This window comes from Passer montanus, unplaced genomic scaffold (genome assembly GCF_014805655.1).
Source record: "Passer montanus isolate IOZ18808 unplaced genomic scaffold, ASM1480565v1 scaffold69, whole genome shotgun sequence".
In the NCBI taxonomy this organism is placed as follows: Eukaryota; Metazoa; Chordata; class Aves; order Passeriformes; family Passeridae; genus Passer; species Passer montanus.
Window position 1 is genome coordinate 2,988,882 of NW_024372036.1, and position 17,254 is coordinate 3,006,135.

The 17,254-nt window shown below is 38.7% G+C and overlaps 1 protein-coding gene across 5 annotated transcripts in view; it reads left to right on the forward strand.

Moving 5' to 3' along the window:
• Positions 1-17,254, forward strand: part of PKNOX1 (PBX/knotted 1 homeobox 1) — a 39,437-nt gene that overhangs the window by 18,040 nt on the left and 4,143 nt on the right. For all 5 annotated transcript variants that reach the window (XM_039729307.1, XM_039729304.1, XM_039729306.1 and 2 more), the window contains 7 exons: positions 443-544; positions 2,606-2,733; positions 3,908-4,079; positions 11,828-11,998; positions 13,316-13,415; positions 14,260-14,357; positions 16,382-16,510. In XM_039729307.1, the coding sequence (XP_039585241.1) occupies positions 494-544; positions 2,606-2,733; positions 3,908-4,079; positions 11,828-11,998; positions 13,316-13,415; positions 14,260-14,357; positions 16,382-16,510 (849 nt within the window). In that variant the 5' untranslated portion in view covers positions 443-493. The remainder of the gene's footprint in view (positions 1-442; positions 545-2,605; positions 2,734-3,907; positions 4,080-11,827; positions 11,999-13,315; positions 13,416-14,259; positions 14,358-16,381; positions 16,511-17,254) is intronic.

Sequence of the window (17,254 nt, forward strand, 5' to 3'; positions counted from 1 at the left end):
TATTCCTTAACATTTTGCATTTGGTTCATCATTTTAAACAATTATTATTGCAGTTACAGTGATGCTCAATGGGTTGGGAGCCTTTTCAAAACACAGAAACACAAACCTGCCTGTGTCTAGATTTCATGTATGACCCCAGAATGTCAGTTAAGTGGTGAAAAAATGAATGCTAAAGTTTACTTGAGCTTGTGAGTATAAAAAACCTCAGCTTCTTACTAAAAGTTTTACTTTAAAATATAAAGAGACAATGAACTTTTTGCTTATAAAACCTGTTATATTTCCAGACTGAATTTATTTGTTGTTTGAATTGGCATGTGGCCATTGTTGTCAATAAACTCTCTGAGAGGTGTGCATAAATCTGAATTTCTACCTTTTTTCTTCACCCTTTAGAACTAGATTCTAAGTGGCCACGTTTTTAACTGACTTTTTTTTTTCTTTAAAGACTATTTGTTCACACTTATGATGATTTGACACAATTAATGTCTTAATAACCATGATGGCAACACAGACATTAAGTATAGACAACTATCAAGATGGACAACAGGTAGGTGTGTTTTCATTTCTCCAGGAACTAAATACACTTAGGAAGAGGGAAAAAAAATTAGTGACTTTGTCCTTAGTGCCTGCTTTGACATTGTTTAAGCTGAAATAATGAAATAGTCGTGTATATCTGGTCATGTTTCTTTTTTTGTACAACAGGCTGTGTAGTTTTACACTTTAAATTGCTAAATTAAAATGCTGTTAACTGGAGGCAATTTGTGAGGTGGCCTCTGCTCTCAAGACCCATTTTTCTGTTACTCTGTGTTAGCTCTAAGCTATAACTGCAAGTACTTCTGTCAGCAGATGGCAACAATGGGGAACAGTCAGAAAAAAGACAGCAACTTCCCACATCTCCTATAAAATGGTCATCTGAATGCAGTCAGATTTTTGATTTTTAGTTTGATTGTTTGTTTCTTTTATTGCAATTCTAATTTTTCTGTCTTCTCTCACCTACTTTACATATTTGACTTTATTCCCCCAGCAAATACCTACCATCCTGTGGCAGTGAAAGTAAAATATGTTTTTTTCTAAAGAACAGATTGGGAGAGAGCTTTTTTTTCCTCTTTCTTGTGTATTTCAAGTTCTCACTGTCCAAGGTAGACAGGTAATTTGGGTGCCTGCTGTTTTTCTAGTTTGGAAATGTCCAAACTGGAAAAAACTTGCAGTTTTAAGTGAGCTGTTTCCTCCTCCTTGGGCAATAGAACCCAAAATGAACACACTCCCTCCCTTCAAATTCTGCAGATATATGGCCAACATTTACAATCACTTGTCTGAGTCATCCCCTTCTAATTTGCTCCTCCTTCCTGTCATTAGCCAAGAAATTAGCCCATTAGTTACTTTTTTTTTTTTTTTAAGCATTTTGGCTTGAAAATCATCTCTGCTTGCTGAGGGAGCTCTCTGCAAGGCAGGCTGCTCTGTTGGGTGGGAGATGCAGAATTTTCTCAGTTTCTGATTTTTCTAGGAGATGGCTTGGCCCCATTGGGTAATAAATCACAAACCTTTTGGTTCTCCCAAACTGTTAAGAATACTATAATTGTTTTCTGCTGCTTTTATGTGGAAATAAATTAAATTCTGTTAAAGTCAGGCTCTGTAATAGTTTCTGGAGCTGTCAGTTCTGGCTGCCTGGAGGTCCCTACAGCAGTGTCTGTCCTCTACCTGAGATAAAAGAGAATTAAGAGAAAAGATTGCAGTGGTTTCATGTCTTTGTGCAGATGCTCAAATGGGAGAAAACCAAAGAGTTTGGGCTGAAGGGAGGAAAATGTGACTTTCACAGCTGAGGTTCCTGGAAGACCTTTTAGTCCAAAAGATATTTAGCTGGAGGTGATGGAAAAAACACCTGGAACACCTTCAAAGCACCCCAAAGGTGTGCCCAGCCTCCTAATGCAATTTAGGAGGTGCTCAGGTGAAGCTGTGGCTCTGTGGTGCGTTTCCATGGTATAAATGTGGGTTAAATGGATGTGTAGGAGGAGTCCTGTAGTTTGATAGCCCTAAAATACTTGGTTCTTGCAATATGTAAAATGGAGTGCTGAAGGTCTGGAGGGGTTATGCTCTTATAATTGAAGGACTGGAGGGACACAGAATATTTCAGATTTTTTAAAGCAAATGTGCATTTTAGTGGACAAAAAAAACTAGAAGATCCTTTTCTTCAGTACCCTTATACAATGCACAGTAAAAAATAAAAAAGAAATCTTAAGTGCATAAACTTTTCTTTACATTGATTTCATCCTAAAGGATTTTTATGCAGACATTCCCATGAACTTTTTGGGGCAATGTACTGTAGGCTATTCCAAAAACAGCCACTTCAGAGACAAAATGCTTCAACAATTTACTAATATCTATCATTCCCATTTTAAAGCCAAATGCTAAAACTTGGAAATGACCTTTAGCCATCAAAAAGTGTCAGGGATTAAAAGAGGGGTTTTGTTGCTGCTACAACTTCTTGTGTCACTGCCAAGTCACACCAACCTTCTGGCAATCTAGGAGCCCTTTGCACTGCTCTTTCCTTAGAACACAGCACCCTTATTTTACGTCAGGGCTACAAATTTAACTTTTTTTTTTTCTACAGATGCAAGTGGTAACAGAGTTAAAAACTGAACAAGATCCCAACTGCTCTGAAACTGATGCCGAAGGGGTGAGTCCTGCCCCTGTGGAATCTCAGACTCCAATGGATGCAGACAAGCAGGCCATTTACAGGTAGTGCTGGACTCCTGTTCTGTCTTTTGAAGGGTGAGGGATAGGGTAGAGGATTTGGGTTTTTTTAATAAATAAATTATAAGTAGATTAAAATCAGGTGATCTCTTGGCTGTCTCCATCATTTGTAGGGAAAGAGTGAGACCACATAGGCTTCACTGTCAGTCATCAGCCAAGGAAAAACCTCCTGAGCTTGTGGGATTTTTCAATTTCAGCAGTTTCAAAGTGTATTCTAAAGGCTGCCAAATTTAGAAAGCTGCTTTAGCCTTTAAACTGTGGTCACTATTTGTCATATTGTTGTTTTTATCTTTGATGCGAGTTTTTACTTTTATTTTAATTAGGTCAATCTTTACTCCTTTTTCTGTAAGGATAAGAATCTGTTCCCCAGTAATTAGCTCAAAATGGATTAAATATTGATGTATGAGCACACTAATTTTAAATTTTTCAGTGAAAAGTGCTGTGCTAAGCAGTTTGGTCAGTTTTCATGGGGTTAAGTGTTCTTTCACCTTAACTGCTTTATAAAGACAGTAATAATTACCAGTAATAATTACTGGTTTTCAGGTTAAAAAAACCCAAAAAACCAAAACAACCACCAAAACAGGAAAAAGCCAAACAAAACACCAAAAAAACCCTCAACCTGAGGCAGAAAGATGTATCCATTCATTTACAGATTTATGCTAACAAAATCTTCTTCTTAGAGCATGATTTCACAGGAGGTCTCTGAGCTCAGCCTGAATATTCTTCTCATTTTTTTAGAGTTATTTCATGATGTGTAAGTATGGCCCACATTGAAGAATAAATTAATTTTATCAGGCTTCATTTAAATCTGCATTCATCCTCTTTGTAAATCCTAAATCTCATTTCTAGTGCACTGTATTAATCTGTCTCAGTGCCACTCAATTACAGTGAATTAAACAGTCAGAGCTTTTTTGCTTGTGATTGTTCTCTTTAATTACATATATACATATTTTACTGCTGTATTGGCCTCTGGAGTGGGGTAAATCAAAATGAAAATAAGCATTTATCTTATTTTGCTCTAGCCAGTGCTGTTATATGTAGTCTCTTCCAGAACAGTCACACTCACATGAGTGACTGTGAGCTTTTCTGAGCTAGATGTCTTAATTTTCACATAAGTGAAAATGCTTATTCATGTATTTAAACTGGTTTTCTTTTCTAGGCACCCACTATTTCCCTTGTTAGCACTATTATTTGAAAAATGTGAACAATCTACACAAGGCTCAGAAGGCACAACTTCTGCCAGTTTTGATGTAGATATTGAAAACTTCGTAAGGAAGCAGGAGAAAGAAGGAAAACCCTTTTTTTGTGAAGATTCAGAGACTGATAATTTGGTAAGTATTAGCTGTTCCTTTCATTTCTGAGACAACCATCACATTTGCAGCTTCTTCCTAATTTCTGATCTCAAGTGGTCCTAGTAGTTCCTCCTCACATTTTTCTGCCTGTGAGAGATTCTTCTTTATGTTAATGATTAAAAATATTTCTTAAAATTTCTTCTGACCCCCTTTTCCCTTTTATCTGTAAATTTACATTGGGCTCATCACAGTTGTTTCCTGTTCTCAGCTGGCATGAGTGTATTAGAGACAAACAGAAACAAATCCTTTCCACAGCCAGATTGACTCTGCAAATTAATTTTAGAGTGTTGGGTGTTTAACATATTTATCAAAAACATGTAATTGATGTAAATTTTTTTTCCAATTTTATTTAAATCATGCCTCAACTAGTTAATGTGAGGGAAGACCTATTACAAGATGATCTTAAAAAGTCTTTACCATATATAATTTTTTCTTCCACGTCATTAACTCCTTTAGGCTTTCTAAAAGTCATTCCTGTGATGAAGCTATGATTTCCCTATTTTGAATATACCTGCCTTCAATATTTTACTCAAAAATGAGAGTTAGTTCTGTTCTGCATGAAGCAGATCTGCTCACTTGTTAAGCCTCAGGTTATTTTCTTCATTTGTAACTCTCTGAATCCGACACAAAATCACTGTTTTCCCATATTTCTCTAATCCATATTTCTCTAATTTCAGAAGCACATCTGAGGTTTAATAGCTGGAATGTAGGAGCTGTGGCTCAGTGGATGAGGAAAGAGCAGTGCTTGTGGTTGATCTTGACTTTTGAAGTCTCTTGCAGTGTTCTGACAAGACAAACTGACAAGACAGGGATGAGATAAATGAGCAGCGAGCTGGGCTGAAAAATGGGTGAAGCCCTGGGCTCAAGGGGTTCTGGTCAGCAGCATGAAGTCCAGTTGAGGGCTACCCATGAGTGCTGTTCTCCAGGGACTGATTGTGGAACCAGAGCTGTTCAACATTTCCATTGCTGACCAGGGTGATGGGGCAGGCTGAGCCCTCAGCAGGGCTGCAGGTGCTGCAGAACTGGGAGGAGGGGCTGATGCACACATGGCTCTGCCACCATTCAGAGATACTTCATAGCTTTTGGAGAAGCAGAAAAATGGAAACCTCATGGAATTCAGCAAGGGAAATGCCAAGTCCTTGTCACGGTTTGATGCTGGTGCAGTGGCAGTGCCCCCATGAAAATATATTCTCTCTAGTGGCTGCTGTGAGATGTGACCAGAAATAGAGCAAAGCAGGCTCCAGCTTAGGAATAAAGGAAAAAACTTTATTAACTTACAATATGTAAAAAGGAACAGACACAGAACTTAGAATCAAAACCTTCCAAAACATTCCTCCTCCTCCTCCCAGATTCCACCACAGCACAATGAGATAAAACCTTAGATTCTTAATGCAGTTACCACCCCCCAGACTGTCAAACATAACAGTCCTAATGGGGAAAAAGACAGACTGACTCCTCAGGGCAAGAGGAAATGGGCATGAACTTACTCAGGAATGGGTGTGAAACACAGGAGGTTCCATTAAACCTTTTTCCTGTGAGGGTGATTGAATACTGCAGGCAGCCCAGTGGAGTCTCCATCCTTGGAGACAAACTCAGCTGGACATGGCCCTGAGGAACCTGCCCTACCTGACCTTGCTTTGAGCAGGGTGGCTGCATTAAACCATCTCCAGAGTTCCCTTTCAACCTCAGCTACTCTGTGGTTTCAGTGAGCCTCCAAAGATTGGTTTTCCAAAGATCCTGCTTGCCTTGGCCTGTTCCCTGTGCTTTTTGGTCATACATAAACACACTCTCAGATCCAGCTTGCTTTGGTTGTAGCTGGGTCTGGTGTGTTCAAATAGTCCTTCCTGTCATTGACCTGTTCATGGTTTCAGTTTGTGGTTCTAGTGACAAAGTCTCTTGGATTATGTGGTGTTCTCCTTTGCTGATGGGCTGCACAAACCTGGCTGGTTTTGCTTGAGGTGGGTGAGGAATTATTTATGTCGTGGATTCCGTGGCTGCTGAGGTCAGTAGTGGCTTAAACTGGAACCACATTGCAAAATCAAAAATCCTTGACATTGAACTCCTGTCCTGTGGTCATATTGTGAGCTGTGACTTTCTGTTACTGGATACCAAATGAAACCTGAGTGCAGCTTGTCCTCTGCCTGTCCTGGAGGCTGGGAGCTCTGAACAGCTGACGTTCTGACAGCTCTTCATTTGGTGTGGGGCAGTGAGCACAAGCTTCTCTTCAGTTGTGAACTGGCTAGCATGGCTTTCAGTCTCTTTTCAGCTTGAAATATTGGTGCTTGCCACAGGGAAGGCTGTAGACAGTCAGATTTTTTTCTGCCTCGTGTCACACATATATATTTTTTTTTATAAAGAGTCTCTCTTTAGTAGCAAGAAACACTATTGTGCACCTTTATTCTGTCTTCTGCTCATGCTGTCCTTCCCTTTTTAACTCCAATGTTAATTCAACCATTCGTCTGAAAGGAGAAGCTGTTAAAACTGATAATTAGACTGGGCTGGAAGGGTGGAGCAGAGGCAAACAAATAAGGTGTAAATGCTTGCTGGTCAAGGATTAACTGGGGCCAGAGCTAAACTGAGATGAACTGAGCATCACAACACTAAAGAGCCAAATTCAAATCCTGTCTGAGAGTCACAGGCCCGTTACTGTAAGGAAATTGGTCAGCTGCTTCTTTTTTTTTTTTCATTTTACCTCTTTGAGATGTGGCATGTAGAACTCTGTAGCCAGACTGCAGTTTCTGTGACAGCTTCAACTGACAGCTCCAAAGCAGCAGAATATAATGCCATGCTCCATGCTGCCTGTGGGCTAATTAAGCAGATAACAGAAATTAGGAAGGGTCACAGATAGTGATTGTAGGGTCACTTACAGTCCTGGCAATGTTCCACATTGTGCACTCACTTGAAGTGCCTTGAATACTCGACAAGAGGAGTTTGGAGTTCATCCAGGGGACCACAGAATGTTAATCTGGGTGGCACAGGCATTAGATCAGTTTGACCAGAAAGGAAGTTCATTAAGAGCAGTGGATGCTTGCTCCAATTTGAGTAGCTCTCACTAAGCTATGGTCTAGATTATCTTGTTACTTTGGTATTATAATTCCCATTCTAAATTAATTGGTGGCTTCCTGCTTTAGTATTAAAAAGGATTTCAGCAAGGATTTCTCCAACAACATCAGTTGGTGATCTTGAATCAGCAGGGCAAAAGATCATTGTCAATCCAGGAGAATTGTTCCCAGGCCTTTTTAGGACAATTGTTACCAGGCCTTTTTGACTTCTGTAGTGTCTTTCCCAGGTCTGGGTGCAATCCAGGGCCACGTGCTCTGGGATGACCCTGTGGTTCATCCTGCAGATCTCTTGTTTTCAAATCCTGTGTGAAGGAAGTGGAAGATGAAGGTTGTGCTTGTGTTCTTACAGACTAGAAATGTGCTTTCCTAGAGCTTCAACTTCCTCTGTGTCTTCTTGGAATGTTATTTGCATTCCCTTAGTCCTCTTACCAAGCATCAGTGTCAGAAGATGTGTCAATGACCAGATTTTGGTGGTCTCTGTTGCTGCTCTCTGGAAGTGTGCTCAGCTTATCCACATAACTTGGAGTATCACCTGTAGGAGCTCCACAACCTTTTCCCCTCACCCTTTGCTATCCCTGCCTCATTTTCACAGATAAAACAGATCCTGGAATGAACCAACTGCTCTTTGTTCTCCATCAGTCTCCTTTTCTGCATAGGACATCCACAGACTCCTCCATGTCTAAGAAGTTGTTCAGCACGGGTGCTTGCAGAGAGTTTTTTTAGACCTTTCTCAGATTATTTTATGTTTGAAGACATTCATTGCTTAGCACTTTTTTGTTGCTCACTGCCAACCCAGACACTGCAGAAATACCACATTGCCTCAGGGTGGTTCCTGCCTCTCTGTTCAGAGTAAACTCTTCCCACACATGGGTGGATTTTTTAATTTCTCCACATTCATAGGACCATAGGATGGTTTGGGTTGCCCTACAAGCTCAGGTGTCCAACCTCCTGCACAGAGTAGGGTCAGCTGTGAAGTCAGAGCAGGTTACTTATGGCTTTGTCAAGTCTAGACACAATACAAAAGAAGGGGTGTTAAATCTACTCTCCCTTTTGTATTTGAACAGGACACTGCCTTTTTTGAAGACCCCCGAGTTTTTTGTTTCGTTTGGGGTAAGGATTTTTGGTTCAGTACCCTCTTCTCAATTCTCTTGAATTCTTAGTTGTGTCTGGAACCTGAGTTGTAGAGGTGAAGCCAGCTGATGTCATTTGAATATTGACTGAGCAAGCCTTTCTGAAAAGGGTTTCTGCTTTTTGAATGTGCAGAACTGTCCCATAAACCTCTAGTTACTCCTTTCCTAGCTATGTCTCATAGCACAGGACTCAAAATAGAGGAGTGAGGTTATCAAATCAAAACAAATGAAAACAAAATAGCTTTTCTTCCAGAGTTTGTGTTCTTCCACTGAAAATCTGAATTGCTGCAGGAGGATTTGGGTCAGGGAGGTAGGTAAACTGTGAGTGTATATATTTTAATTGGTTTCTTTGCAAATGAAGAGTCATTTGAGTGAGATTACGTGTCAGTATATGGAGATTCTTTCATGTGTGTTGCCCACATGTGCTCTGAAATCCATAAAGAACTGTGGCTCTGTGTTTTACATCAGCACAGGTGAGCTGGGGATCACAACTGAGGCAGTTTGTGCTGTGGCTGTGCCTTTGCACCACGGGCTTGAGGCACTGAAGGCAGGACACAGGCACAACCTAGAGCATATTTAGGTTAAAGATAGCCTAAATTTATGAAATTTGGAGACATATTTATATATGAATAGGCTCCTGATAGCAAGAACTAGAAGTTTTTTCAATAACTTTTCTTTCTCTTACAGTTTACCTTTATTTACAGCAATTGTAGAAGGTGTCCCTGCTCGTGGCAGGGGTTGGAACAGGATGATCTTTAAGGTCCCTTCCAACCCAAAACATTCTAGGATTGTGTGAATATACACAAATCTCATGGTTACTTCATCTTCGTGCACTTCTCTGAAGCAATACTCCAGTTTTATTGCCACAGCTGAAAAGACTGAATCAGTTATAAAATGTCATTTTTCTGTGGCATATTCTATGCAGTAGCACTGAATGAAATATTACTGCTGCTGTGACCTGTCTGAAAACAATTCTTTGTCTTACCTTTGTCCAACTTGAGTTATTTTATCAGGAGTTCTTGATGTTTGTAGTTTTAAGGGAAAAGTGAACTTCTGCTGACATTGACTTTGGTCCACCTGTGTTGCAAGAGAGCAGGAGCCACATGGCCACAGAGTTCATGATGTTTGTAAGTTTTGTTAGGGAAAAGTGAACTTCTCCTGACATTGAGTTTGGTTTACCTGTGTTGCAAGAGAGCAGGAGCCACATGGCCACAATTAATGTAGCTGTAAATGAATTAATAAGTCCTGGTGACAGGCATGGCATATTTACAAAGTTTTGTTTTCCTCCTAAGCACAGCAGCACAGTTCCTGCAGGAGCAGTGTGATGGAGAGGGGCCCTGCAGAGACCTGGGTGGTGTTACTGAGTCTGGGTTTGTGGTTAATTCTGACTTTAATTCAATTTTCACCTCAAGTATCAACCATCCATTTTAAACTAAGTCTAGGCTGAAGAAAGGACTTTCCTCTTTCCTCCAAGCACATGCTGATAAATAAACAGTACAAATTTGGCTAATGTTTAAAAAAGCCCAACTCTCTTGACTGAGCAAAAATAAACTACTTTCTATTATGGTAAAATATTATGTGTCCAAAAGCATATTTTTTTATTCAGTTTTAGCTGAATGTTTCAAACACTCAATAATGTGATGTGCAATTTGTTGATTAGTCACACATGAAGAATTTTCTATTTTAAGCTTTTTGTCTCTGAAACAGAGACAGAATTTCTTGAAACACAGTTGACCTTTGTTTTGTGTTAAAATTTAGTTACATTTGCATGCTTTAACTTTGTTGTGTTTAAAGGTGCTTAAGCACAGTTTAAAAAGCAACCTGGGCTGGATTAGAAAATCGCTGGTTTGTGTCTCAGTGCTGGGTCACTGCACTCAATGTTTCAAAGGCTTTCAGTGTCATAGGTCAAAAGAGTTACCAGATACTCATTTGGGTCAACTCCCTCAAAAACCAGCTCAGGTGTTTCTGCAGCTGTTTTTTGAAAGATGTAATTTTTTTTTCTTTTTATCCCTGATAATTTTTTTTAATTACTTCATTTCCTAATTTTTTTTTCATCTTGTTTATTTTAACACACAGTTAAAATAAACCCAGTTGTCTACACTGAGTGAGTGTCCTAGAACCTTTTGCTGAAAAAACAGGGAAAATATCTATCTCAATTAAAGCTAAAATGTCATGATGGAGATGGGAGCACACTCAAAAGTTTTCTTGCCTTGATCTCCTTTGGGTGCCTTGAGCAAAGGCATCCCCAGCTCCCACTTGGCTTCTTGAGTTGGAAGTAATAAATAGGTTAGTTTAGAGGATCTAATTTCTGTTCACTGGATTCAGTGCTCTGCCCAGGTAAATAACCCCTCATATAGGACAGATTTTTCCAAATAATTGTAAAGTCAAGCTCTGCACTGTGCTTTAAAACTGCAGCTGTTCAGTTTCATGGAACTGAAGGATATTTGTCTCAGAGATCCAGCCCAGCACAGAAACGTTGGGGATGGCATGTTGTATAAAAAATAATTACTTTGCTGGTGTGTTGTGTACATATTTGAATGTCCTGGATTTCCTGCTGCTTTTAGACCATCTGGATTTGGTTTTAGCTTCTGATCTTCTGCCATGACCCTTGCAATCACCTAAGCTATTTTCATGCAGTATGTAATACCATTGGTTATCCAGGCTTACAGTGTTTTTCTCACAGTGAGCATGACAAGTATTCTCCTCACATACATATCTCCTGTACTTGGATTTTAGCTTAAACATGGATTATTTTTTTCATTTGGTTTAGTGCTTTGTATTTAATGTTTTGTATTTCAGAATCAGTCTCCTCACCTGAAAGTTCTTACAAGATTTTACCTGAGAGCTGTTAATCTTTGACACACAATCACAGAGGAACTTAAAAGCTGTAGCAGTGAAGAGCTGTTTGATTACTTTAAGCTTTGTTCAACAGTGTGACTAAATTTGGGGTCTCTTTATTCTAATTTTATTGAAAAATAAAAGCTTTCATCCTCCCTAGCAATCTGTGGAACAAATTTATGCTTAATCACAGGAGTGTCTTCTTTCTCACTGTGTCTCAAACCCTTCTGGTCTCCTTGTGTCAGGCTGGAGCTGAACCTGGTGTTTGATTTATAGAGCTCCAGAGAACTGCTGCTGGCCAAGCCTGTCCCAGCCCTGCCTTCCAGACCATTTCTGGGGATGGGATTGCTTTCCATCACTTCCACTCTTGTGTGGTCTGTGCCCCAGAGGTGTAGGAGGGGTTAAAGACCACATGGACATCCAGGCTCATCCTGTGCCCTGTGACTCCTGAGCTGCTCTGTCTTCCTGAAGTGTCACACGTGACAAAGATCACTTTGGTGTCCTGTTCTGTTTCCCCTGTGTGCCAGTTTCCTTTTGTTCCTTCCACATTCCAGGATTTAGCAATTAGTACCTCTGCTTTAATTGGGTGATCTTTGTTACTGGAAAGCGGTATTTGTTTAAATCTCACATTAAATATTATTTTTTTAACAAACAGCTGTTTTGTTTCTGATTTTTTTTTCCCAATTCTCTCCCTCAGATGGTAAAAGCAATCCAAGTTCTGCGTATCCATCTGCTGGAGCTGGAAAAGGTTAATGAACTCTGCAAGGATTTCTGTAGTCGTTACATTGCCTGCCTGAAGACAAAAATGAATAGTGAAACTCTATTAAGTGGAGAGCCTGGAAGTCCTTACTCACCTGTGCAATCTCAGGTGTGTTTCAAATGCTGTTCAGTGGATTTGTGCTTAGATTGCCTTAGGAAGTTACAGCTATTCTTCTTTTGCTATCAGTTTGCAAACAGTTTCTGCAGTTTCCTGTATTCTCTCAAATCAGTTATTAAGAGTATAAAAAGCTTTTTTGTTTGTTCTTTGGTGCCACTGCCTGACGGACAAATTTGTTGAAATGTGCCAGAGCACAGAGTCAATTTTTTATTATCTGTCTTCCTTTTATGATTTTCTCAGTTCAGCAAGTGGAGATATTCAGAATAGCCTGGATTTGCTATTTAGTTGGAAGGAGGTTAGGAAACAGAATAAACAAAGAAAAAAAAATTTCTTTGTTAAGGCCTCCTTAGTCTGCCTCCTTCATTAAAACATTGAGATGACTAATATATATTATACACAACCTGTATTCTGGAATAAATAGACAATATCTGATGGATTAAAGTTGCAATATTGCATTTTCTGTATTAAGTGGATCACAATTAATAGGTTTTGGTTGATGTTTTTGCTGTCAGATGCTGCAGAGTGAGCCCTGCCACACCAGTACCCATTTGATCCTGAGTCTTGGGACATGGCCTTTCTCTGAATTACTGATGTATCTGATCCTCTGTATTAAAAAAAGCCCAAATGACTTTTTAACTTCACTTCCTGGACTCTTTATATAGGTTTTGATGTCTGGAAGTGTGGAAAGGAGATTCTAAAATCAGGCAAAAAAAAGCTTTTAAAAGGTTTTTTTTTGTATGTCTCTTACAGATTTCTGTAGAGACATGAGGGACCCATTTTGCATTTGCTATCAAAAGAGATTATTCATACATGCTAAGGAAATGTGTAAGAGTTTGCATGTTCAGGGTTGAGTAAAAGCTATCTTGAGCAGAATAAAACATATTGAATATTTAATACATTATGTTCAAATTGAAGGAATTGAGGTAATAACTAAAATTCTAAAGCTTTGATGCTTGTAATAAGAGCATCAAGGGTCATTTCATTTGTCCTTTTCCCCTCTTGCCTTTGGAAACTGTTTCTTATTCTTTACATAGCTAGAACTAAAATTTCTCAAAATTGTTTCACATCTTTTCTAGCAGTTGCTTTCATGAGGGTTTTCAAAGGTAATGAGGAAGTTAATGCAGGTAATGATAAACCCCTAATGAAGTACCTTTCTCTTTGAAGGTAATCCTGTGATTCAACTCCAAATGTATTATAGAGCCAAAAATACCCAAAACAAAATACAGAAATACACAAGCATGCTTGATCTCCTTACATGAGAAAAAAAAGTTAAAAAATTATAAGTAACTAATTGTTTTATTTTCCTAGCAAATTCCAAGTGCCATTGCAGGCACACTCAGTCCCCAAGGGATCGTGGTGCCAGCATCAGCCTTGCAGCAGGGAAATGTCACTATGGCAACAGTAGCAGGTATGACACACAAAAAACAACTGGCACCTTGCTCTTCATCTTGGTTTCCTTTATGGTTGTTGCAAAAACTACACAAATACTTGAAAAAGTGTGGTTTAATACCTGAAAAGTTGTTGTAGTACAGTCAAGTGCTTTACTGGTTTATGAATCTTTGTTTCATTTATATGTTTTCCAAATATGTCTATGGGAGTGGCAGTTAAATATATAATATTAAGAGATCTTAACGTGCAACACTACATTTGTTAAATTTTCATGGACTGTGGTGTTTGACTTTTTTTTTTTTTGCTTTTAAAAAGAATTCTATTTGACAAAAACATGTATTACCTAAACCATTGCACTTGTTGGTTGCCTCCTGCTCCTTGGAGTTTGGAACCACACCTACAAGTCTGTAAAATCCTTCATGTCCTTGTTATATGGAAATTACATTTGAGATGAAGTGTTTAGTCTTGCCTCTCAGCAAGGTTTTAAATCAAACCCAGCTGCCCTAAGAACTGGCCACACTGAGGTGTGATTTTGGTGTTGTCACCTTTGTTGGTTGAAGACTTAGCTCAGTTAAAACAACATGAAGAACTGTTTTATAATCTGATAATCATGACATTTTCCTTTGAAAATAGATTTAGAATGCCTAAAATACAGGGAAATAGAATAAAATTTTGTACAGCTTTTTTTGTGAATGGATGAAAGTTTGAGTGTGGCAAAGAGCACATCATGCATGCTGACTAAAAAAGAGTAATTTATATATTATTAAAAGTCTTGTATGGTGTGCAGTGCTGATGTGTTTAAAGAGAATAATACTTGAAGGGTTTTTTCTTCCCCATAACCTGTGTTTCTGTTTTGCTTCCAGGGGGGACAGTGTATCAGCCAGTCACTGTGGTCACTCCACAAGGACAAGTGGTGACACAGGCACTGTCACCTGGGACTATTCGCATCCAGAACTCTCAGGTGTGTTCCATGGGCTCCACAGAATGGTGTTCTGCCTGGAAATACATCTCAGTGGCTTTAGGAGTTTTGATTTAAATTTGACACACTGGCAGAAGGAGCTCTGTGTACACACAGAGTAATTAATGGTAAATTGGTGCAGCCACTGTGGGAAGTACAGGTTGTAGGATATGTCATAAGGTGCCCCTTGCCACAATAGCTCATCAGAGTTCTTACCTTTTAATTATGTTCCTTTACTGATATCAGAAGAGTTATAGGTACATGAAATCAATTAAAAAAAAAAAACCCCAAACAACTAAAATTTTAAAAAGCCACCTCTAAACCCAATTAACAACAACAAAAAAAAGAACAAACACAAAAAAAACCCCCAAAAAAACCCCAAACCCCAATGCAAACCAAAAACCCCTCTGAATTAAATGAACACTTTTTCAATGATTATAACTTTTCTAATCATTGAACTTTGTTTATGGCTGGATAGATAGATAGATTTGATGTATTGCATTAGGGTGCCACACTGCTATTGTGGGAAATTTGACTTTTTATTGGCAACAAATAGAACTGTGAAACTATGTATTTCAGAGTTTATCTATTCTGAGAAGCATTTTTCTATAAAACCTTCAAAATATTCAGTTGACTCTGTCTCCTTATACCCTAAAATATAAGGGCCAGCACTCTTTTGTGGGAGGTTCTTAAGAGCTGAATTTGAAGAGTTCAAAGAAACAACTAAAGAAAAATAAACATGAAAACTAGACCATTTTCTGGTGCAGAAAACCTTGCTAGCTTTTTCTGGAAGTGGTAAACCAAATCTTCCTGGAATCTGGATTTAATTAGAAATGTGAATGAGGAGCTCCCATCTCCACAGCATAAAATCTGTTGGTAATCACTGACTCACTGGTTCCTTTTCCCCCTTATTCTGGCCTTCCAACCAAAAAAGTGTGCACAGAGTGTTCTTTGGATTGGCAGGAGAATATCTGTGCTCAGCCATGTGCCCCCCTAGAACACAGACAGCTCTGTCCTCACACACCTCTCAGAAAGAAATGTGTAAAATTACTCTCCTGGACTGAAGGGGTTTGGAAAAATTGGGGGTTTTTTACCTTTTATGAAAAGAAAAAATTATACTGAAAGGAAAATAATGCCTCTGGCCTATAAATAAAAAAGGACTTGACCTTCTGTATACATCTGTGACTACTCTTGGTGTTAGCTGGAGTCTCCAAACCCACCTATGCAAAGGTCACTAATTGAAAATCCTTCTTCAGAGTCTTCTTTTTCAGTGTTTCAGAATGCTGTGGAGGTAGGGAAAAGCACTGCAGAAAAGCTATTGAAAGTTCATTATAGAGCCTCCTTATGCAAGCAGGTTATTTAGAATGTTAGACATTACTTTGGAAATTAAAATGTGCTCCAGATAGATATTTGTAGTAATTTGATAGCCTAAACCTTGTTTAAAACTAATTTCCTACATATTGATTGGCTTAAGAAATTGCTCCAATTTGTCTGGAAAACCTGATTTAGAATTATTTTGGTTACAATTGTCTGAAATAGAATCTTATATGACAGCAGATAAATTGTGCTGTTTCTTTCTATTTCTGCATAAGCATTTAAGAATGCATTCCCAAATATTCAGATAACCAATGTGCAAATGATTTGATGAAATCATAGGAAGTGAAAAACAAAGAGAAAGAAAAAGGAATATTTAGGAAGCAGTATGAATGTTGTAAAGTGAATTATAGGTTCTGCTGTATGGATCTTGATGCTCTTTGAGAATTTAATGCATTTATTTAGCAGGACCTTTAGCATCTTTTTTTGCAACTGCAGCATAATAATGAATTTTACTTTATCCTTCATTTAAGTGTTAAATCAGTAATATTTTACAGCTTCCATAGTTGTTTATGTTTTCACACAGTGAGTATATTCAAGATATTCAAGCCTAATTTCCTTTCATTCCTTCTATAAATGAGTTGTTCATTTATTGATACAGAACTGCCATTACTATGTTAACTGCCTTATTTCTCCTAAAATTAAATGTGCAGCTCCAGTTGCAATTAAACCAAGATCTAGGCATCTTGCATCAAGATGATGGCTCATCAAAAAATAAGAGAGGAGTTCTTCCCAAGCACGCTACAAATGTGATGAGATCTTGGCTTTTTCAGCACATAGGGGTAAGGACTGAGCATGGTCAGTTTTTATGTAGCTCTTTCATGTGGTCTCTTACAATTTATTTTTTTTTCATAAACGAGGTGAATTTATTCTGTTGTCAGTTATGGAATCTCAGTTCAGCTTTCCCTGGAGTCATTTGGAGTAGTTCCATAGGTCTAATGCTGGTTGACTTTTATTAATATTTTAATAAATACATTTGTACTGCACAGTCTCAATAAATGTTGTTACAAGGAGCCTTTCTTCATTTCACTGTGTTGAGAACTTAATGCTCTCTACACTGGTTCATGGCACAAGGAAAAGTAATTCCACCTGTATTTTGCAGTGTTTTAGGGGTATTTTTGACCAAGAAAAATCTCACATTTTCTGTCTTTGTCTTTTTTCCAATCCTTCTGATGTGTACCAAGCATGTCACTATCTGCTTGTGCTTTCAGTTGTCTTCCCTTTGCATGAGTACTTTGAAAGGATAAGTGGCTCCCAAGCTATTTCCATGTTGAGTTGATTGATATTTTGCCTTTTACAACTGGTTTGCAGCAGAGAACTGAGGCAGGGAGCTGCATGTGCACTTCTTGTGTTACATGCCCTGTCCTCATCTGCTTAGAGCAGCTTTATTTAACTCCAGTGCTCCTTTATTTAACTGAGTGCTCCTCTCTTCTCTCATATGACACTGCCCTGGCCAGCAGAACTAATCAGAGCTGCTCACATGCTGTGCTGCCCAGGGATCACGCTCTTTAATAAAGACTGTCAGC